The sequence below is a fragment of the Aquarana catesbeiana genome, linkage group LG09, assembly GCF_042186555.1.
Source record: "Aquarana catesbeiana isolate 2022-GZ linkage group LG09, ASM4218655v1, whole genome shotgun sequence".
In the NCBI taxonomy this organism is placed as follows: Eukaryota; Metazoa; Chordata; class Amphibia; order Anura; family Ranidae; genus Aquarana; species Aquarana catesbeiana.
In genome coordinates, this window is record NC_133332.1 from 283,359,102 (window position 1) to 283,382,843 (window position 23,742).

Consider the following 23,742-nt stretch of genomic DNA (forward strand, 5'->3'; position numbering starts at 1 on the left):
CAGAGGGCCATCAATGAGTACCTATGCGACTATGGCACCAGGACAGGGTCAGGGGAGCTTGTTTTTTTTATCCCCACGCCAGTGGGCTATGATCAGGGATGCATGCACTGTCCTGTCACCATTTGAGGAGGCCACGAGGATGGTGAGCAGTGACAGTGCATGCATCATTGACACTGTCCCTCTTGTCCACCTGTTGGAGCACACGTTGCGTGGAATAATGGACAGGGCACTTGAGGTAGAACAGAGGGAAGAGGAGGAGGACTTCACTACCTCGCAAGGCCCCCTTTATCCAGACAGTGTTCCTGCGTGCCCGCCGATCACACAGGAAGAGGAGGAGGAGGATTGTGTAAGCATGGAGGTGGAGCCTGGCACTCAGCATCAGCAGCAGTCTTCAAGGGATCATTTACAGTCCAAAGAAACCCATGGACTTGTACATGGCTGGGAGGAGGTGGCTGCGGATCATGTTGTCCTTAGTGACCCAGAGGACTCTGGACCAAATGCCTCAGCAAACCTACGCTGCATGGCCTCCCTGATCCTGCAAAGCCTGCGGAAGGATCCTCGTATTCGTGGTATCAAGGGGAGGGATCATTACTGGCTGGCAACCCTCCTTGATCCACGTTACCAGGGTAAGGTTGCGGACCTTATCTTGCCGTCGCAGTGGGAGCAGAGGATGAACATCTTCGGGAGGCCTTGCAGAAAGGTTTGTGCAACGCGTTTCCAGAGCCTGGGAGGTTACAATTTCCTGGTCCTCCTGGACAACGTGTTGCTGAGGCTTTGGTCAGTCACAGAAGAAGCAGTGGAGAAGGTGGCCGTCTGACCGATGCGTTCAGACAATTTTTTAGTCCACAGCCCCAAAGTATGATTGGTTCCAGCAACCATCTCCAGCGTCTGATTCACATGGTGCAGGAATACCTAGGGGCAAGATCAGACTTGGACACCTTTCCCACCGAAAATCCTCTGGATTACTGGGTCTTGAGGATGGATCACTGGCCAGAGCTTGCACAGTATGCAATTGAGCTACTGGCCTGTCCTGCATCCAGCGTTTTTTCGGAACGCACATTCAGTGCTGTTGGAGGCTTTGTAACCGATCTCAGGGTGGGCCTGTCCACCGACTCAGTCGATTGGCTGACCTTCATAAAAATGAATTAGTCTTGGATCACCAGCTACCAAGCACCTGATGCTGATGTAAGCGATTGATTTTTTTTTAATGTGAGATCCCTTCAAGACTGCTTATGCTGATGCTGAGTAACTATCCTGTTATGCTGAGTGACAATCCTCTTCCTCCTCAATTTTCATGCTGATAGCTTGTAAGAATATTTTTGGTTCTGGGCACCGCCACCAGTGGCTAAGGCCCAATTTTTCTGCCCCTGTTTAACAGGAGCGTAGAATTACAATTTTTGATGCAATAGTTTGCAGCAGGGCTCATTCCTGCGCTCCAACTATAGCATCTGTGAGGGGTTGCAGTGTTGTGGCAGCAATGCCTAAGGCCCAATTTTTCTGCCCCTGTTCAACAGGCACATGTAATTACAATTTTTGATCTAATATTTCACAGCAGGGCCCGTTCCAGCGCCCACCAAGAGTAACATTGAGGACTTACAGTGTTGTGGCACCACCACCAAAGGCCCAATTTTTCTACCACTGTTCAACAATGGCATGTAATTACAATTTTTGATCTAATATTTTACACAGGGCCCATTCCTGCGCCCACCGAGAGTAACTGTTAGGGCTTACAGTGTTATGGCAACACCAACACCTAAGGCCCCAATTTCTGCAGAGTATATAGGGCAGGCCCCTACTTTCAAACATCCAACTTACAAACGACTCCTACTTGCAAACGGAAGGAGACAACAGGAAGTGAGATGAAATCTACCCCTAGGAAAGGAATTTCTCTCCTGTAAGAGTTAATATGGGAAAAACGTGTCTCCTCTCCACTGATGCCTTATCACCAATCCTTGTTTCACTAAAAAACGCAAATTTTCAAAATCCAATTGTCATTGGGACAGAAAGTGAGGTAAAATCTTCTGAATAGGGGCACAGACAGCAAAACAAATGTTACAGGGGTGATAATCCTTCCCTATGATTTTCCAAAAAGCTTAAAAATAGATTTTTTGGCTGGAGCTACACTTTGAAAATGTACCAGTTCAAAATTACAAACAGATTCTACTTAACAAACCTACAGTCCCTGTCTTGTTTGCACTGCCTGTATACTGCTGTTCAGAGTATATAGGGCCGGGGGGGGGCCCACGCCTTTCCTTTTTTTAATTTGGGTGCGAGGTTCCCCTTAATATCCATACAAGACCCAAAGGGCCTGGTAATGGACTGTGGGGGGGGTACCCATGCCATTTGTCTCACTGATTTTCATTCATATTGCCGGGACCGGACATTATATTAAAGCTGCAAGCAGTTTTAAATAACTTTTATTCCTTTAAAAATGTCATTTTGTGCAGGGACTGTTCTAAGCAGGGGAAACACCTGTAACTTTACAGGCATACTATAGACACCCACCAGGTACGATTTTTAACCAGTTGCCGACCACGGCACACCGATGTACGTCGACACAATGGCACAGGCAGACATAAGGGCTTACCTGTACGTCCCTGCCTGCCCGCGGGCGGGGGGGGTCTGATCGGACCCCCCCCCCCCCCCCGGTGCCTGCGGCGGTCGGATTCTCGTTAGGAGTGATCTGAGGTGAGGGGGAGGCCACTCATTCGTGGCCACCCCCTCGCGATTGCTCCTGGCGAAAGAAATGCTTCCTCGGCTTCTTTAATGTAAACAGAAGCGGAGGAAAAGATGTCATCTCTCCTCGAGCCGGTCTTTTCGTTCCGGTGCCGAGGAGAGAAGACATCAATGTGAGTTGCACCAATACTACACGTACAGTAGAACACACAGGCACACCTTTCACCCCCATCACCCCCATGTACCTCCTGTCACAGTGACACCAATAGCAGTTTTTTTTTTCTGATTATTGCATTGGTGTCAGTTTGTGACAGTTATAAGTGGTAGGGCAGTTAGTATTAGCCCCCTTTAGGTCTAGGGTACCCCACTAACCCCTCATAATAAAGTTTTAACCCCGTGATCACCCCCCGTCGCCAGTGTGACTAAGCGATCGTTTTTCTGATCGCTGTATTAGTGTCACAGGTGACGCTAATTAGGGAGGTAAGTATATAGGTTGGCCGTCAGCTTTTTATAGCGTCGAGGACCCCCATATACTACCTAATAAAGGTTTTAACCCCCTGATTGCCCCCTAGTTATCCCTTTCACCAGTGATCACTGTATAACTGTTACGGGTGACGCTGGTTAGTTCGTTTGTTTATTATAGTTTCAGGGCAACCGCCGTTTATTACCTAATAAAGGTTTAACCCCCTAATCGCCCGGCGGCGATATAAGATATGTTTTAGGGTCAGATAGGGTCTGCATTGCCCCAGGCAGCGTCAGGTTAGTGCCAGTACGGCTAACACCCACACACACACAGCATACACCTCCCTTAGTGGTATAGTATCTGAACGGATCAATATCTGATCTGATTAGATCTATACTAGCGTCCCCAGCAGTTTAGGGTTCACAAAAACGCAGTGTTAGGGGGATCATCCCAGATACTTGCTAGCACCTGCGTTTTGCCCCTCGGCCCAGCCCTGCCCAGCCCACCCAAGTGCAGTATCGATCGATCACTGTCACAAAACACTAAACACATAACTGCAGCTTTCGCAGAGTCAGGCCTGATCCCTGCGATCGCTAACAGTTTTTGGTAGCGTTTTGATAGTCGCCAACAGTCAGGAGCTTTTTTGCCTGTGAGTCTCACTAGTACCACTAAATTTAGAGCCCAAAATGGCAAATCGAAGGTACACTAGTGAAGAGGCCTACATGTTTCTGAGCATGACAGATAGTGAAGAGGAAGTCACTCATCTGTCAGATTCAGGCTCAGAATACGAACCAGTAGACAGCAGCGGCTCCATGACAGATAGCTCTGATGACGGAGTTGTGGTCCCTGCCAAGGTCAGGCGTACCAGACCCCGAACTTATTCTTCTGCTGTTGAGGTGGAAGAACTGCAGGGCTCTCGTATGGAGCAGAGCAGTACTAGCGCCGCTATTCCTTCTGGTGAACTGGCAAGCACCAGCGGCCTAGTACACCCTGGTCGTACATCCAGCACTGCAGTAACACGTGGCGAGTCCCGTAAGTGCAGTTTAAGCTGGCGAGGTGGCAAGCACAAGTACTTCCCCCATTCACTGGCCAACCCGGCATTCATGTGGAAACAGTTGATTTTACGCCACTTGATTTTTATTCGCTGTTTTTCACCGAAGATCTCTATAGATCTATTGTGGACCAAAGCAATTTGTACGCTGGTCAACACATCGCCACTATTCCCCAGTCCTCCCTTGCCAGAGATTGGAAACCAATTACGGTTTCTGAATTTAAGATCTTTCTGGGCCTTTCCCTCCTCATGGGCATAACCAAAAAGAAAGAGTTGCGATCATATTGGTCCACTGACCCAATTCACCATATACTCGATTCTGCGGTTCATGCACTTCAACAACAATGAACTGTCATCCTCGTGGAGACCCTGGATATGATCGGCTCTACAAAATTCGGCCCCTCGTAAACCACTTCAACCAATGTTTTGCAGACTTGTTCACTCCCCATCAAGTTGTCTGCGTTGATGAGTCCCTGATTAAGTTTTCTGGCCGCTTGTCATTCAAACAGTACCTTCCCAGCAAGCGTGCCAGATACGGGGTCAAGATGTATAAGCTCTGTGAAAGGGCCACAGGCTATACATGTAGTTTTATGGTTTATGAGGGAAAAGATAGTCACGTAGAGATGACAAACTGCCCTGACTACATAGGAAGCGCTGGCAAGATTGTGTGGGACTTGGTGTCAGCCTTATTCGGAAAGGGGTACCACTTATATGTGGACAATTATTACACGAGCGTGCCACTTTTTAGTCACCTTTTTGATCATCAGATTGGAGCATGTGGCACCGTGCGACCTAATCACTGGGGCTTTCCCCAGCGGCTTGTAGATTCCCGTCTTAGGCTGGGGGAGAGAGCCTGCTTGCAGTGTAATAATTTGCTCGCTATGAAGTGGAGGGATAATAAGAATGTTTTCGTTCTTACCTCCCCTCATGCAGACACGACGGTCCAAATTACTATGGCGACTGGTGTTGTGGAGAAACTCCTCTGTCCATGAATATAACCTCAATATGGGAGGGGTGGACCTCAACGACCAGTTGTTGGTGCCATACCTAGTTGCCCATAAGGCCAGACGCTGGTATAAAAAAAGTGTCTGTATACTTATTTCAATTGGCTTTGCTGAACGCTCATGTGCTATACAGGGCTTCAGGAGGGACTGGATCCTTCCTTAAATTCCAGGAAGAGATCGTCAGAGCCCTTCTGTTTCCAGACGGTGCTCCACCTCACCTTCCTATTCCAAATGCAGTAAGCCGCCTGCATGAGAGGCATTTTCCTTATGTCCTCCCGTGTACCCTTACCCAACGAGACCACCAAAGAAAATGTTGTGTCTGCGTGGATATAGGCGTGAAACCCACTATTATTGTCCCTCCTGTCCTGACAACCCTGGTCTTTGCATTGATGAATGTTTTGAACGCTACCATATACTAGTTGAGTATTAGCGTAGGGTACAGCGCTGCACAGACTAGGCACACTTTCACAGGGTCTCCCAAGATGCCATCGCATTTTGAGAGACCCGAACCTGGTACCAGTTACAAAAGTTACAGTTACAAAAAAAAAGTGTAAAATAAAACCCACGAAAAAATATATAATAAAAAAAACAAAAATAGTTGTCGTTTTATTGTTCTCTCTCTCTATATTCTCTCTATATTGTTATGCTCTTTTTTACTGTATTCTATAATATTTTATTGTTATTATGTTTTATCATGTTTGCTTTTCAGATATGCAATTTTTTTATATTTTACTGTTTACTGTGTTTTATTGTTAACCATTTTTTTTTCAGGTACGCAATTCAGCTGCAGCGCTGATTTATTTATTTTGACAGCAACAGCGTTTGCTCCCACGATACATAAAGCCGTGACTCCAGCGCTGTCGGAGGTGATTTCACCACCAGTTACATACTTCAGCATATATGCTGAAGCATGGGGGCAGCAGGGGTGGAGGAGCGATTTGCTCCTACCTTTTGAGGGAGGATGCCCCCATGCTTCGGCATATATATATTTTAGGCACAGGTTGCGTTAAAAAATGTTTTATTTTTTACTATGTTTTTTTGTATTTGCTTTGCAGGTATGGTAAGTCTTACTGTTATACTGTAATGTTATGTTGTTTTATTGTTAACCATCATTTGCTTAGCAGGTACGCCATTCAGTTGCAGCACGGATTTATTTATCTTGACAGCAACACCGTTTGCTCCCACGATACATAAAGCCATGACTCCAGTGCTGTCGGAGGTGATTTCACCACCACAGTTAAAAAAAAGAACATAAATGCCGAAGCATGGGGGCAGCAGGGGTGGAGGAGAGATTTGCTCCTAACTTTTGGGGCAGATGCCCCCATGCTTCGGAATATATAAATGGTGCATGTATGCCCATCATTAGAAATGGGTGGATGAAGGGAGGTATTCTAATGGTGGGCATACCCACTGATCAATCTCTCTTTTTCGTTCAGCCCACAGGCTGCATGAAAAAAAGATTACAATATATGCCCAGCAAGGACCAGCAACGTACTGATATGTTGCTGAAATTTGAGTGGTTATACCAGAATGATGCCTGCAGGTTTAGGTATCATCTTGGTATCATTCTTTTCAGCCAGCGGTCGGCTTTCATGTAAAAGCAATCCTAGCGGCTAATCAGCCTCTAGACTGCTTTTACAAGCAGTGGGAGGGAATGTCCCCCCCCCCCCAATGTCTTCCATGGTTTTCTCTGGCTCTCCTGTCCCAACAGAGACCCCGAGAATGTAGCCGGTGATTCGGCCAGCTGACCATAGAGCTGATCAGAGACCAGAATGGCTCCAATCATCTCTATGGCCTAAGAAACTGGAAGCTACGAGCAATTCATGACTTAGATTTCGCCGGATGTAAACAGCGCCATTGGGAAATTGGGAAAGCATTTTATCACACCGATCTTGGTGTGGTCAGATGCTTTGAGTGTAGAGGAGAGATGTAGGGTAATTTTTTCAAAAAAGAGTACCTGTCACTACCTATTGGTATAATAGGGGATATTTACATTCCCTAAATTAACAATAAAAATGATTAAAAAAAATGAAAGGAACAGTTTAAAAATAAGATAAAAAAAGCAAAAAAAAATAATAAAGAAAAAAATTTTTAAAAAGCACCCCTGTTCCCCCCAGCTCTCGCGCAAAGGCGAACGCAAGCATCGATCTGGCATCAATTGTAATCAGCAATTGCACCATGCATGTGAAGTATCACCACGAAGGTCAGATCGAGGGAAGTAATTTTAGCAGTGGACCTCCTCTGTAAATCTAAAGTGGTAACCTGTAAAGGCTTTTAAAAATGTAAGTAGTTTGTCGCCACTGCACATTTGTGCGCAATTTTAAAGCATGTGGTGTTTGGCATCCATGTACTCGGCCTAAGATCATCTTTTTTATCTCATCAAACATTTGGGCAATATAGTGTGTTTTAGTGCATTAAAATTTAAAAAAATGTTTTTTCCCAAAAAAATGCGTTTGAAAAATCGCTGCGCAAATACTGTGTGAAAAAAAAAAAAATGAAACACCCACCAATTTAATTTGTAGGGCCTTTGCTTTAAAAAATATATAATGTTTGGGGGTTCAAAGTAATTTTCTTGCAAAAAAAAAATATTTTTTCATGTAAACAAAAAGTGTCAGAAAGGGTTTTGTCTTCAAGTGGTTAGAAGAGTGGGTGATGTGTGACATAAGCTTCTAAATGTTGTGCATAAAATGCCAGGACAGTTCAAAACCCCCCAAATGACCCCATTTTGGAAAGTAGATACCCCACGCTATTTGCTGAGAGGCATGTCGAGTCCATGGAATATTTTATATTGTGACACCAGTTGTGGGAAAAAGTCAATTTTTTTTTTGCACAAAGTTGTCACTAAATGATATATTGCTCAAACGTGCCATGGGCATATGTGAAATTACACCCCAAAATACATTCTGTTGCTTCTCCTGAGTACGTGGATACCACATATGTGAGACTTTTTGGAAGCCTAGCCGCGTACGGGACCCCGAAAACCAAGCACCGCCTTCAGGGTTTCTAAGGGTCTAAATTTTTTATTTCACTCCTCGCTGCCTATCACAGTTTCGGAGGCCATGGAATGCCTAGATGGCACAACCCCACCCCCAAATGACCCCATTTTGGAAAGTAGACACCCCAAGCTATTTGCTGAGAGGTATGGTGAGTATTTTGCAGACCTCGCTTTTTGTCACAAAGTTTTGAAAATTGAAAAAGAAAAAAAAAAATTTTTCTTTTCTTTATTCATTTTCAAAAACAAATGAGAGCTGCAAAATACTCACCATGCCTCTCAGCAAATAGCTTGGGGTGTCTACTTTCCAAAATGGGGTCATTTGGGGGGGTCTGTGCCATCTTAACATTTTATGGCTTTCAAAACTGTGATGGGTAGTGAGGAGTGAAATCAAAAATTTACACCCTTAGAAATCCTGAAGGCGGTGCTTGGTTTTCGGGGCCCCGTACGCAGCTAGGCTCCCAAGAAGTCCCACACATGTGGTATCTCCGTAATCAGGAGAAGCAGCAGAATGTATTTTGGGTGCAATTCCACATATGCCCATGGCATGTTTGAGCAATATATCATTTAGTGACAACTTTGTGCAAAAAAAAAATGTTTGTCATTTTGCCGCAACTTGTGGCAAAATATAAAATATTCCATGGACTCAACATGCCTCTCAGCAAATAGCTTGGGGTGTCTATTTTCCAAAATGGGGTCATTGGGGGGGGGGGGGGTTGTGCCATCTTAGCATTTTATGGCCTTCAAAACTGTGATAGGTAGTGAGGAGTGAAATCAAAAATGTACGCCCTTAGAAATCCTGAAGGCGGTGATTGGTTTTCGGGGGCCCCATACGTGGCTAGGCTCCCAAAAGTCCCACACATGTGGTAGCCCCATACTCAGGAGAAGCAGAAAAATGTATTTTGGGGTGCAATTCCGCATATAACCATGGCATGTGTGAGCAATATATCATTTAGTGACAACTTTTTGTAAAATATATATATTTTTTTGTCATTATTCAATCACTTGGGACAAAAAAATAAAATATTCAATGGGCTCAACATGCCTCTCAGCAATTTCCTTGGGGTGTTTACTTTACAAAATGGGGTCATTTGGGTCAGTTTTGTACTGCCCTGCCATTTTAGCACCTCAAGAAATGAGATTGGCAGTCATAAACTAAAAGCTGTGTAAATCCCTAGTTTGTAGACGCTATAACTTTTGCGCAAACCAATAAATATACGCTTATTGACTTTTTTTTACCAAAGACATGTGGCTGAATACATTTTGGCCTAAATGTATGACTAAAATTGAGTTTATTGGATTTTTTTTTTTATAACAAAAAGTTGAAAACATCATTTTTTTTCAAATTTTTTGGTCTTTTTCCGTTTATAGCGCAACAAATAAAAACTGCAGAGCTGATCAAATACCATCAAAAGAAAGCTTTATTTGTGCGAAGAAAAGGACGCAAATTTTGTTTGGATACAACATTGCATGACCACGCAATTAGCAGTTAAAGCGACGCAGTGCCAAATTGTAAAAAGTGCTCTGTCCAGGAAGGGACTGAAGTGGTTAAAGGAATATTTCACTTTTTTTTTCACTTTAAGCATCATTAATATCACTGCTCCCGAAAAAACGGTCGTTTTCAAAACGACCCCAACCCCTTTTTAGGACAATAACTTACATATTAGCCTTTAAAATTAGCACTTTTGATTTCGAACGTTCGAGTCCCATAGACTTTAATGAGGTTATAAAGTTCTTTCGGTCCGTTCGCAGGTTCTGGTGCGAATCGAACTGGGGGGTGTTTGGCTCATCCCTAGTCACCAGTATGGTATTTGTAAATTGAAATCATATCATCTCTCAAGCCTCTCTTCTCCAGAGAGAATAAGTTCAGTGCTCGCAACCTTTCTTCATAACTAATTTCCTCCAGACCCTTTATTAGCTTTGTTGCCCTTCTTTGTACTTGCTCCATTTCCAGTACATCCTTCTTGAGGACTGGTGCTCAGAACTGGACAGCATACTTTAGGTGCGGCCGGACCAGAGTCTTGTAGAGCAGGAGAATTATCGTTTTATCTCTGGAATTAATCATCTTTTTAATGCATGTCAATATTCTGCTTGCTTTGTTAGCAGCAGCTTGGCATTGCATGCCATTGCTGAGCCTATTATCTACTAGGACCCCCAGGTCTATTTCCATCTTAGATTCCCCCAGAGGTTCTCCCCCCAGTGTATAGATTGCATTCATATTTTTGCCACCCAAATGAATTATTTTTCATTTTTCTACATTGAACCTCATTTGCCATGTAGTTGTCCACCCCATTAATTTGTTCAGATCTTTTTTGCAAGATTTGCACATCCTGCGGAGAAGTTATTGTATTGTGTTATTAATGAGCCCTGCTTAGCTCAGTATCGTCTGCAAATTCAGAGATTGAACTGTTTACCCCATCCTCCAGGTTGTTTATGAACAAATTCGAAAGGATTGGTCCCAGCACAGAACCCTGGGGGACCCCACTACCCACCCCTGACCATTCTGAGTACTCCCCATTTATCACCACCTTCTGAACTCGCCCTTGTAGCCAGTTTTCAGTCCATGTACTTACCCTATGGTCCATGCCAACGGACCTTATTTTGTACAGTAAACTTTTATGGGGAACTGTGTCAAATGCTTTTGCAAAATCCAGATACACCCTGTCGATGGGCCTTCCTTTATCTAGATGGCAACTCACCTCCTTATAGAAGGTTAATAGACTGGTTTGGCAAGAACGATTCTTCATGAATCCATGCTGATTACTGCTAATGCTACCATTCTCATTACTAAAATCCTGTATATAGTCCCTTATCATTCCCTCCAAGAGTTTACATACTATTGATGATAGCCTAACTGGTCTGTAATTCCCAGGGATGTATTTTGGGCCCTCTTTAAATATTGGTGGTACATTGGCTTTTCTCCAATCAGCTGGTACCATTCCAGTCAGTAGACTGTCAGTAAAAATTAGGAACAATGGTCTGGCAATTACTTGACTGAGTTCCCTAAGTACCCTCGGGTGCAAGCCATCTGGTCCCGGTGATTTATTAAAGTTAAGTTTCCCAAGTCTAATTTTAATTCTGTCCTTTGTTAACCATGAGGGTGCTTCCTGTGATGTGTCATAAGGATAAACACCTCAGTTTTGGTTACTGAAGCCCCCCCACCCCGATTCCCTCATGAAGACTGAGGAGAAGAATAAATTCAATATTTTCGCCATCTCCCCATCTTTTGTAACCAGATGTCCTTCCTCATTCTTTATGGGGCCAATATAGCCTGTCCTCCCTTTTTTACTGTTTACATACTTAAAGAATTTCTTGGGATTTTTTTTGCTCTCCTCCGCTATTTGTCTTTCATGTTCTATCTTAGCCGTCCTTATTGCACCCTTACATTTCTTGTTGCATTCTTTATAAAGTCTGATGCTGATGATGATCCCTCAACCTTGTATTTTTTGAAGGCCTTCTCCTTTGCTTTTATATGCATTTTTACATTGGAGTTAAGCCATCCAGAACTTTTGTTAGCTCTTTTAAATTTATTACCCAATGGGATGCATTGGCTAATGCCCTTATTTAATATGCTCTTAAAGCAAACCCATCTCTCCTCCGTGTTCTTTGTTCCTAAGATTTTATCTGAATTCATGCCTTCTAGCAAGGTTTGCAGTTTAGGGAAGTTGGCTCTTTTGAAATTCGGTGTCTTTGTATTCCCCTTGTGTTTCCTATCTGTGTTATTTTATAAGCCAATTGAGGTGTGATCGCTGTTACCTAAATTGCCCCGTATTTCTACATCCGTGATCAGGTCTGTATTGTTGGTAATCAGTAGATCCAGTAACCCTTTATTTCTAATTGGTGCGTCTACCATCTGACCCATAAAATTGTCCTGCAAGACATTTAGGAACTGGTGAACCTCCAGTCTGTCTGGATAATTAAATTCCCCCATTATGATAATACTTCCCATCAGTGCTGCTAATCCAAATTGTGATAGGAGATCTGTCACCCCTTCCTCCCTCAGGTTAGGGGGCCTATAGCATACTACCAGTATTATTTTCCCCTTAGCTTCATCCCTTTGGAGCTCTACCCATAAGGATTCCATCTCCTCCCTAGCTCCCTTAGTGATGCCATCTCTCACATTCACTTTTATATTATTCTTGATATATAGGCATACCCCTCCCCCTTTTTTACCCTCTCTATCCTTGCGATAAAGGTTATACCCTTGAATGGTTGCCAGACAATCATGAGAGCTGTTGAACCAGGTCTCTGAAATTCCCACAAAATCCAAATACTCCTTGTACAACAGTATCTCTAGTTCACCCATCTTGTCCGCCAGGCCCCTGGCATTGGTGAACATGTCACGTAGTTTAGACTGGTCGCATATTATCCTCTTATTGGGTGTCCCGAGATTGCAACTAGGACTTGCTACTATACATACCTTGGGTTTATGTGCTTTGGTCAACCTACCACTAATGCCCCCAATACTACCCTCTGGAATATGTTCCATACTAACTATCTCTACCTCTGGACCTCCCCATCGCCTAGTTTAAAAACCCCTCTAACTTTTTGGCCATCTTCATTCCCAGCTGATCTGCACCCTCCTCATTTAGGTGCAGTCCATCCCTTCTATACTACTGGTTATCGACTGAGAAGTCGATCCAGTCCTCCAGGAACCCAAACCCCTCCTTACTATACCAGCTCCTCAGCCACTTGTTTACTTCCCTAATCTCCCTCTGCCTTTCTGGTGTGGCTCGAAGTATTGGTAGTATTCTTTTTGAATACTACCTTGGAGGTCCTTTTCCTCAATTTAGCTCCCAAGTCCCTAAAATCGTTCTTTAGGACACTTCATTTGCCTCTGACTTTGTCATTGGTAACAACGCGTACTATGACAGCTGGGTCTTCCCCAGCCCCTCCCAGTAATCTGTCCACCAGATCCGAGACATGCCAAACTCGAGCGCCCGGTAGACAACATACAGTTCAGAGCTTCAGGTCTTTATTACAGATTGCCCTCTCTATCCTTCTAAGAATTAAGTCCCCTACCACCAGAATCTGTCTTTCCTTTCCCTTCACTTCCCCCCCACTCTCACTGGAGGAGTTCTGTCCCCGGCAGTTAGGAGAGTCTGTGTGCTGGTCCCTGACTGATGTCACCAATGTCACTCAATGGAGCATACTTATTGGGATGCTCCAGCCCTGGATCGGCCTTCCCCCTCTACCCTTCCTGACTGTCACCTATCTACTCTTTCCTGTGTTTATGTATATGTTTATGTGGATTAGCTTACGGGTCAATGAAATCACTGTCAGCTATAAGTTGCTGGAAGGGGGGGGATTTCTCCAACAGCCCTACCTGCTGATAAGACTGTCTACTGTTGAAAAGTTTGAATGTACCTATGTCTCATGTTACTGGATGTGCAGTTTACCTCGCCCATTGTTATTATATAAAGAAGGGGGAATTGTCCCCAGAGTGTATATCTCTTTGTACCTGTGTTTCAATAAACAGTTGTACATCTTACCACCCCAAACTGAGTTATGGCTAGTGAAAGGGTGGGCTAAGGGATCTTGGATCATGCTGGTACAGGGCAAGGGAAGTTTACACTGTGGACATACTCCTCTTGAGTATGGGTTCGTCACAGCCCCCTCCTGCCTTATCTTCCTCACCATCACCACATATGAAGGCCGGGTGTAATGGAGGAAAAAGACAATAAAAGAAGAACCAGGACAATCAAAGAAGTGCCTACTCACTGTGTTGTCAGTGGACAGGATGGAATATATGTTTACAGGGTTCTTGATGACTACATTTCCTGAAACAGATATGAAGACATAAGATTGAGTTAACATGAAGCAACACTCACATTTATTCAGTCAAAAACAGGCAATATAGTGTAACAGGCTTCAGCACCCAGATAAATATTTGTACGCGCCCCCTGGCTCCCCTTTATGCGTGCATTTCTATTAGCTTGGCTGGTATTCTCTTATGCATTTTAACCACTATCCTGCACTATTGGAGATGGTTTCCTTTATTCTGAGAGTTCTGTGGAGTCATCACAGCTGGAGAAGTTCTATCATTAGAGGAGGCAGTGAGCAGAAGACCCACTATCTGGTGTGCAAGATTGATTATCATTATGCTGTGTTAGCCCTTTTGAGGGTCTTGTCCTGAAAAAGCAACACATTTTTTTCATATGAAGTTGCACTAGAGCACTTTGTGTGGACTGTTGAGACTTTATTTATTTTTGTTTACACATTTTCAAACGCATCAATGTTTTTTAACAGATGTATTGCACAGGAGTTATTTTGATTACTTTTCTATGGCAGCCACTATTTTCAGTTCTTTCAATTAAATGATTGTTCACTATTGAGCAGCGCTATCACAATTTGTTCATGAAGTGCGACTTTGCCACTTTGCTGCAACTTTACACTCTATGGCAATCAAGTAGCATCAAAGCCACATCAAAGTATTGCAGAAAGCTTTATGTGTCCAAAGTCACATGGCAGGGTTAGGGTTAAGAGCTAGGGTTAAGTGTTAATGTTAAGGGTTAGGGATAAATGTTAAGGTTAAATGTTAGGGTTAGTGTCGCTGTAGTTTACATTCTACTGTCCTTTATTTACATTGTACTGTGAGCCAGGAATCCCCTGCTGATAGCGGGGATGAGTTATTGGTTGTTAGGATGCTGACGGGTGTCAGCGTCATTCATCCCTATAACATTCATTACAAAACAAAACAGGAAAAAGTTACCCTTGCCTGGTGTATTTCTTATTGGCATAGTGGATAAACTACTTTTAGGTGGGTTGTGGCTTGGTTTTCCAGTGTCCCACATGGTATTCCTTGGACTGGATAAATAGTTTGTTGGCTGAGAACAATTCTGAAAACAAAGTCAAATTGTATATGACACTATATTAATAAAGCCTGCAAAATAACAAGACAAACACGGTAAAGGTTATTGGATCCCTATGACATTTATTCAGAATTGAGTCTAGTATGCAAAATAAGTACAGGATATTGTTGTTGGTGAATTAGTCATAAATTCTCATAATACACATTAATACCAACTTCACATTGACGTGAAGCAGAATATGGAATAAACGAAATCCAATAATAGCTATATGGAATTACCACTTTAAAGGGTTGGTTCAACCAAACATGATAATTTCATTATAAGTGGACATGGGTTAGCCTACTGTATTCTTATCTTATATTTGCACAATTACTGACTGTGGAGCGTCCAAGGTCTGATCCCCCAGGTGCTCAAGTTCTTAATAGGATAGTATTGGCATAGCCCCAAATCATCCACACTGGCTCAAAATCGATATGGTCCAGAAACACAAAAAACTAAATAAAGCACTCGGCCAGATGGCTTACACTCATGGGTCAACAAAAAGTGGAGCTCTGCTATTTCTAAGCCATTGTCTATAATTTTTAGAAACTCTAATGACTAGTGTAGTACCACTGGATTGGTGTAAGACAGATGTGGTGCTACAGTCAGGATTTAATAAAATTCTTAAGGGTTTACTTAACTGCTTCAGCCCTGGAAGATTTTACCCCCTTCCTAACTAGAGCGTTTTTTGCGATTCGGCACTGCGTCAATTTAACTGACAATTGCGCGGTCGTGCCACGTGGCTCCCAAACAAAATTGACATCCTTTTTTTCCCACATATAGAGCTTTCTTTTGGTGGTATTTGATCGCCTGTGCGATTTTTATTTTTTGCGCTATAAACAAAATAAGAGCGACAACACACATTTTTTTTTTACATTTTGCTATAATAAATATCCCCCAAAAATATATAAAAAACATTTTTTTTTCCTCAGTTTAGGCTGATCGTATTCTTCTACATATTTTTGGTAAAAAAAAAAAAAAAAATCACAATAAGCATTTATTGATTGGTTTGCGCAAAAGTTATAGCGATTACTAAGTAGGGGATAGTTTTATGGCATTTTTATTAATCATTTTTTTTACTAGTAATGGTGGCAATCAGCGATTTTTATTGTGACTGCGACGTTATGGCGGACATGTTGGACATTTTTGACACATTTTTGGGACCATTGTCATTTATACAGTGATCAGTGCAATTAAAAATGCACTGATTACTGTGTAAATGACACTGGCAGTGAAGGGGTTAACCACTAGGGGGCGGGGAGGGGTTAAGTGTGTCCTAGGGGAGTGATTCTAACTGTCAGGGGGATGGGCTGTGTGTGTCATTACTCTGATCACAGCTCCCGATGACAGGGAGCTGTGATCAGTGACACTTGTCACTAGGCAGAAAGGGGAGATGCTGTTTACATCAGCATCTCCCCGTTCGTCCTCTCCGTGAGGCGATTGCGGGTATCCCCGCGACGATCGAGTCCGCGGGACCCGCGACCCGACTCATGGAGCTCCCGGCCAGCGCGCACGCAATGGCATGGTAGGGAATTCAAATGGACGTACAGGTACGCCCATTTGCCCAGCTGTGCCATTCTGCCGACGTACATCAGCGTGCGCTGGTCGGGAACCGGTTAATGACTACATAAAGTCTTTGATAAAAAATATTTTAAGCAATAGACCATATGGATTCACGAAAGTTCTTAAGCAAATCTGATTTTTTTTTTTTTTTTTTATGATGAGAAGGCAAAAATGTAGACAGAAGGAGTGGCTGTGGATATAGCATACTTAGATTTTGCAAAAGCATTTGACAACATCCCCCACAGCTAATATGTAAGTTAAAGTTTACAGGCTTAGTAAATTCTGTTTGTAAATGGATAGAAAACTGTATAAAAGTCGAGTAGAGAGTAGTGATTATTGATTCCTCATTTGAAAGGTTATTACTGCTGTACATCAAGGTTCAATGCTGGAACCCTTACTTTTTAACATATTTATAATTTATACAGAGTTTAAGAATAAAAGTATGATTTCAACTTACAAGCAGAGCTGGGCAGCCAATGAGGTTTAATGTTGATAAATGTAAAGTTATGTATTTGGGTGCTAAAAACATGCATAAATCAAACATACCGGGGAGAACAGCTGACAATATCCCATCCAGTTCAACCTGTGTGGGTGTGTGTTCCTGTAGATAATCATTTTTTATATCCCTGTATATTGTGTTCGCTAAGATGCAAGCGTCTTTTAAAAATATCAATACTTCCTGTTGACACCACGGATTGTGGAAGAGAGTTCCACATCCTTACCGCCCTGACAGTAAAAAACCCTTGAGATTAAACCGCATCTCTTCCAATCTAATTGTGTGGTCCTCTTGCACTCCCTGAGACTGAATAGTTTCCTACCTATGTAAAAAATATATATGAGCCACCGGCGCACAATAACCAATATTGTATCAATAATTTTGTTTGCTGCAGTCAAAGGTGCATGACGCCCTAAAGTGGGATGTTAAATGTAAAGAAAAAAGGGAAAGTGTTGACTTCGCTAACTCCTAAACAAATTTGTGTTCTACCACTCTTATTATAGCAGTGAAAAAATATATATCTTTTAACACTTACTGGAAGGATTTTTACAAAATACCCTCCATTTATCCTATCCAGTGATAAACAATTAATATATGTGCCTAAATAAACACCAAATAATACACCTAGAAAAAATAAAATATATGCTGCACTCCATATATAAAATGAATAAATAAATACATATATAAACCAATCAAATATGCAGGGCTAAAGATAAACCAGCAAAGTGAATTCACAAATAAAGCGAAAAAAATGTGAAAAAAAAATTATAAATAAACAAATGATGTGTATCAAGTCCCAGTGAATTACTTCAGTGAAAATCAACTAATTACTGTGTGTTCATTCCTCATCTGTGTCTCCGTGCCACTGATTCCACCAATGTGTGATAACACCACCACCTTGTAGACTGGCCACTCACCAGAAATAAATATACATATGCCTTTGGTTCATCAATGAGATAACCACTCCACTCAGAGCATCAGTCTGCACTTTTCCCAAACAGCGTGTCAGTATAATTGATTTTTCCTGTTCTATCGGTTCTCATAAAAAAGAAACAGCAATCATTGCGCAGTATATCTTTACTGTTTATTATTAAAAAGGTATAAAAGCTGTCAAACTCACAATTTTATGTGCCCACAAGCCGGCACCAAGCTTATCCACCAGTGTGTATGGGGTAGAAAGTATCGGCATGTGTTCCCCTGTGATCTCCTGTATTGGCTTGCGTTCCAGGCCTCGTTCCCACTTGGCAGGAAGTGACGTAATAATTTTCCCAGCAGCCTCTATGCGTTTCGCAAATAGTATTGCATCGTCCGGAAGCTGCTGAGTTATGTCCATCACAATATTTATATCCCCAGCATTACTAATTATACCTATCGCTTTACAGCGATACCGGAAGTAATCAATCCGTCATTTTAAATACTGGTGTCCCTCATCCAATCCCGGTGCTCTATTTCCCTATGGTTCCTCAATGATGGTGTTTTTTCCGGAAACCAAATTAGCTCCGTACTGACACCATTTATGTTAATACCCAGGTAAAGTTTGGTTCACAGAGAATATAAGAACCTATTTAAAAACCGTGGGGGTCTCCCCATGCAAACGGCTGGAATAGCTTTTACAATCCTCATACTACTAAATTCAATAAAAATTACAATTACAAAACCCATATAAAACTTTATATAAAAAATCCTTCCATAGTACTATTTTATTTATGCTAGACCTACATATACATTCAATTATAACACTGGAAATAAATTTAATGACAAATTGTAAATCTAATTATGTATATAGAAATTGAAGCTGTTATAAACTATAAATGAATCATAGAAAAGTATAAAAATTGAAAAAATAAATAAAAATAAGGATGAAAATTAATAAATAAAAATAAAAAATAAAAATGTAAATAAAAAAATAATAAACAAATTAAAAAAAACAAATGAAAATAATAAGAAAAGTTAATTAAATAAATAGATAGAAATAAAATAAAAATTAAAATAATAATTTAAAAAACGAAAACAAAATATATAGAATACTAATCTAATAATTTTCTATAAAACAATTAATGTCTAGTTCCACATTCAAACCTTGTGGTCTCATCGTATTAAATTTGAATATCCCGTAAGTTTCATTGCGCGCAACTACATTCCAATATGTAGGTCATATGGGTATTACAGCACATGATGAGCTTATCAATTTTACATTTTTGTGTGGTTGAACTGGATTGAAATTCTTAGAGCTTAGAGGGTTTACATTTGTGACATCTATAAAAACCCTTATGGTCAAAGAAAGTAACCTTTTTTTGGTGGGTCGGTCACATTTTTTACAATTCCATCTCTGATCCTTCTTGCCCTTCTATAAATAAATGTTGGTTTAAACCAGGGATCCTCAAACTACGGCCCTCCAGCTGCTGCAGAACTACACATCCCATGAGGCATTGTAAAACTCTGACATTCACAGATATGACTAGGCATGATGGGAATTGTAGTTCCTGAACAACTGGAGGGCCGTAGTTTGAAGACCCCTGGTTTAAACGGTAGAATTTTATTCAAATGAGGGTCGTTGCAAATTATTGGCCAATTCTTCTTCACTATCCCTTTTAGTGTTTTATATTGTTTATTGAACCCAGTTATGAATGGTACATTATCTCTTTCGCTAGTATGATGTCCCTATCTAGGTGTCCTACTTTCTCCCTAGTATATTCCAACTCACTCCTGTCGTAACCTTTGTCCACAAACCTTTCAATAAGGACACTAGTTTGTGCATGATAGTCTCCCATCAGGTCACAATTGCGCTTAATCCTGATGAACTGGCCCTTGGGGATGGCTCTCTTCCACTGGGGATGATGGCAGCTGCTAAACAGTATGTATTCATTCCGATCAGTATCTTTAAAGTGCGTTCTAGTATATAGTCTGTCTTTATTTTTAAAAATCTCCAAATCTAGGAAGTTGATTGTGCCCTGATGTGCATTTACTGTGAACTTGATGCCATACTGTAAAATAAAAAAACAAAATATCCGCGCTTAGGAAAAAGGAACTGCAGCCCCCCTAGCAAAGAACAGTGAGGTTCAAAAGACAAAGAAATTTTATTACAGGGGAATTGGCGCTGTTCAAAAGTGGTAAAAATATATTAAATAAGAAATAAATGATAAATAAATGAAAATAAGAAAAAGAAAAATATTCTCTGTGTTAAATCTGAACCATTCACAATAAAGTGCAAAGTGCTAAAAAATGAATCTGAAATATATAAAAATAAAAATAAAATTCATGAACAATAAATAACAGTGATGATAATACCATCAAGTGACGTGCTGAATAGCTAAAGGAGCTAATTTAATAAATAAACAATATCCCCATGTGAGTCCAGAGCAAAACGCTTCAAGTGAATAAATAGCAAGAATTGATACGTAAAAAATAATAATAAATTGGAAAAAATAAATAATTTAGAAAAATTACATGTGTAGTGTAAAAAAATTGTGATAAAAAAGTCCAACTGGATGTGTGTATATATATATATATATATATATATATATATATATATATATATATATATATATATATATAGCTATATACTGAAAAAAATATATAGTCTGTAAAAAATATCAGTACATAAACTCAAAAATAATAATGTGATGATCCTTCAGTTCTCCCCGCTTTCGTCCGATCAGGGCACACATCCGATAATTTCGCAGATCAGAGGATACGATTTAGAATGGGAAAGCTGAGAAAGTCTAGCAGGACTGTCCTTTAAATGCAATCATTATCCCCGTATATAGTTCCCGGTGAGCAGAGCGATCAGCATGCTGAGATCTGGCATAGACGACGCTGCTGTGTTTTCATGTGCACTTGTTTCTTGGTTTCAAATCGCGGTTTGAACTATATACGGGGATAATGATCGCATTTAAAGGACAGTCCTGCTAGACTTTCTCAGCTTTCCCATTCTAAATCGAATCCTCTGATCTGCGAAATTATCAGATGCGTGCCCTGATTGGACCTCCTACAACCCAGATCATAACCTTGGAGGGGAGAAGTGCAGCACATCATCATTGATTGACTGATCATCAAGCTGAATTTACAGAAGGACTTCCGTGGAGAAGGGGAAGATTACGGCACCCGTCCGAAGGGCTATCCACCACAAGGGTGTCATGGTTATGCAATAGAGCTTGTCGATCAGCATACCTGTCTCCATGTGTTCATCTCTAGAGACCAGCTGACCCTCACCTGACTGCTTTTGTAACCTCTCCTCTAAGCATGGCCCCACCCCAGGCCCTATCAGTGAACCCTATATTAACCTGTGCACTGTAAGCCAGCAGTGCTGATCAACCATTGTGTGTTAGCCTCTGTGTGTACTTGCTGTGTTTCCTACATCTGATTCCTGTTACCGACTTTGGCCTGTTCTTAACTATTCCTGTCTGCTCGTGACCCTGACCTTTGGCGTGTTCCCGACCATCCCTGTTTGCCTGTGACCCTGAACCTTGGCGTGTACTCTGTTGTCCTTGTCTGCTTGTGGCCCCGACCTTGGCTTGTCCCTTACTTTCCTTGTTGTTCCAGCCTGCTGCCTCCTTCCTCTTCTCCTGTAGTCTACCGTAAGCATGAGCTGTGAGCCCCTGGGGGCCGGGACCTGGAGCCAGACTGCAGCGCAGTCCATCCTTACCATTAAAGGCTCTGGTGAACACCTGCTGGCTCTTAGACTCCGCGCCCTGGGGAATCTATGCTCTAGCTCCCAGTGGGATCTGTGTCAGTGATCCAGTAGACCTGCTTCCTGGACCTCCCAGGGTTCAGTCCGCAGCAGTCAGCCATAGGGTCCACTACCTTGCGGTGCACTCCTGATCCCAACGGTGTGCATCTGTCACCCAGCCTCTAGGTGACCTGACAGTTTGATCAGCCATGGACCCGGGCTGATGTGCCGCTACCAGCAGATAATCCATTGCAGGGCTTAGTTCGCAGACTTGAGACCCAGGAATCGCATCAGACCCAAGTGATGCGATTCCTTCAGGATTTGGCATCCCGTTTTGAACAGGTTCAGGCCTCATTAGGACCCCCGGTTCAACAACCTCAACCGCTAACTGCTACTGCACCTACCGCATCAGTCGCAGCCACACATTCATTACAACTGCCAGCTCCGGCCCGTTTCTCTGGGGACTCCAAGGCTTGCAGGGGGTTCCTTAGCCAGTGCACGATTAATTTTGAACTTCAGCCCCAAAAATTCCTGTCCGATCGGGCGAAAGTAGCCTATATTATATCCCATCTGTCCGGCGAGGCGCTAGCTTGGGCTGCCCCTCTGTGGGAACTGAATGATCCAGTCGTTTCTACCCTGTCTGATTTCTTGAAACTTTTTCGGAATATCTTCGAGGAACCGGGTCGTGTCTCCTCAGTGGCTAGCGCTCTTTTACGTCTCCGTCAAGAGTCCACTACTGTGGGACAGTATGCTCTTCAGTTCCGTATCCTCACAGCTGAATTGACCTGGAATAATGAGGCCCTAGTTGCAACCTTTTTACATGGCCTCTCTGATAGAGTGAAGGATGAATTAGCAGGAAGATCCCTTCCTGCTGATCTGGACGGTGTCATCACCTTGTGTAACCAGATCTATATTCGCTTTCAGGAGAGGGCCCTGGAAAAAAGACGCCAGCACTCCCCGTTCCTTAGGCAGCTTGAGCTCCCAGTCCCTTCTCTTCGATCCGAGGAGCACCCCCTGCCTGCTGAGGAACCTATGCAGCTGGGCTGGACGAAGTTGTCTCCTGAAGAACGCGCTAGGCTCAGAACTCTGGGCCTGTGCCTCTACTGTGGTGCCAAAGGTAATTTTCGTGACACTTGTTCTCTTCGTCCAGAAAAACAATCGGGGCTAATACATCTGGAAGGTGGAGTATTAGACCCTGAAGTATCACCTTCACCTTCTCGTCTTCTTCTTTCTGTGTTCCTTCATGTCGGCGCTTCCTCTCATTCGGTCTCGGCACATCTGGATTCCGGAGCCGCTGGCAATTTCATGGACTGGGGAACTGCGTCTTCCATGAGACTTACCCTTTTGCCCCTTACAACGCCATTGGAGGTCTTGGCGATTGATGGCACTGTTCTCCCAGGGGGCCCTATCCGCTTCCAGACCCTCCCTGTTAAGATGTCGGTAGGGACACTCCACCAGGAGTGGATATCCTTCCTTGTCTTACCTAAGGCCTCCTCTCCTATCATATTAGGTTTTCCTTGGTTACGGCTCCATTCTCCACATGTTGACTGGAATGCGGGACAGATCTTGACTTGGGGTTCCTCCTGTTCCTCCTCCTGCCTACCCAAGGTTACCCCAAAAGAGAATCCTCCTGTTGCCACCATCCCAGTATCTTCTGCTCTTCCCGCTGCGTATAGCGATTTCTGGAATGTCTCCTGCACTCTCTGGGTCATGTGGTACTCTGGATGAGGAGCCTACCTGTGAACCTGAGCTGATCAGTCACTCCAGTTTGCATGGCCATTTCCCTTTGCCTGTCCCTGGACCCCCTTGGACACACACCCAGGCTGACTCGTCCACCAGTTCCACAGTCGCTACTCCCTGCGATGCAATTCTGGTGGTCGCTGCACCTGGCAATGCTGTTCAGTCGGCCTCTGCACCAGTCCAGCCTATGCCCAGTGAGCTTCCTGCTTCTTGTTCAGGACCTTCTGTAACCTGGCC

At 42.7% G+C, this 23,742-nt stretch overlaps 1 protein-coding gene across 1 annotated transcript in view; it reads right to left on the bottom strand.

Annotated features, from left to right (window-relative positions):
• ADGRD2 (adhesion G protein-coupled receptor D2) overlaps nucleotides 1–23,742 on the bottom strand; it is a 1,056,485-nt gene that overhangs the window by 333,394 nt on the left and 699,349 nt on the right. The window contains exons 23-24 of the mRNA XM_073600363.1: nucleotides 14,899–15,025; nucleotides 13,908–13,966 (exon numbers count right to left, since the gene is read on the bottom strand). Of these exons, the coding sequence (XP_073456464.1) occupies nucleotides 13,908–13,966; nucleotides 14,899–15,025 (186 nt within the window). The remainder of the gene's footprint in view (nucleotides 1–13,907; nucleotides 13,967–14,898; nucleotides 15,026–23,742) is intronic.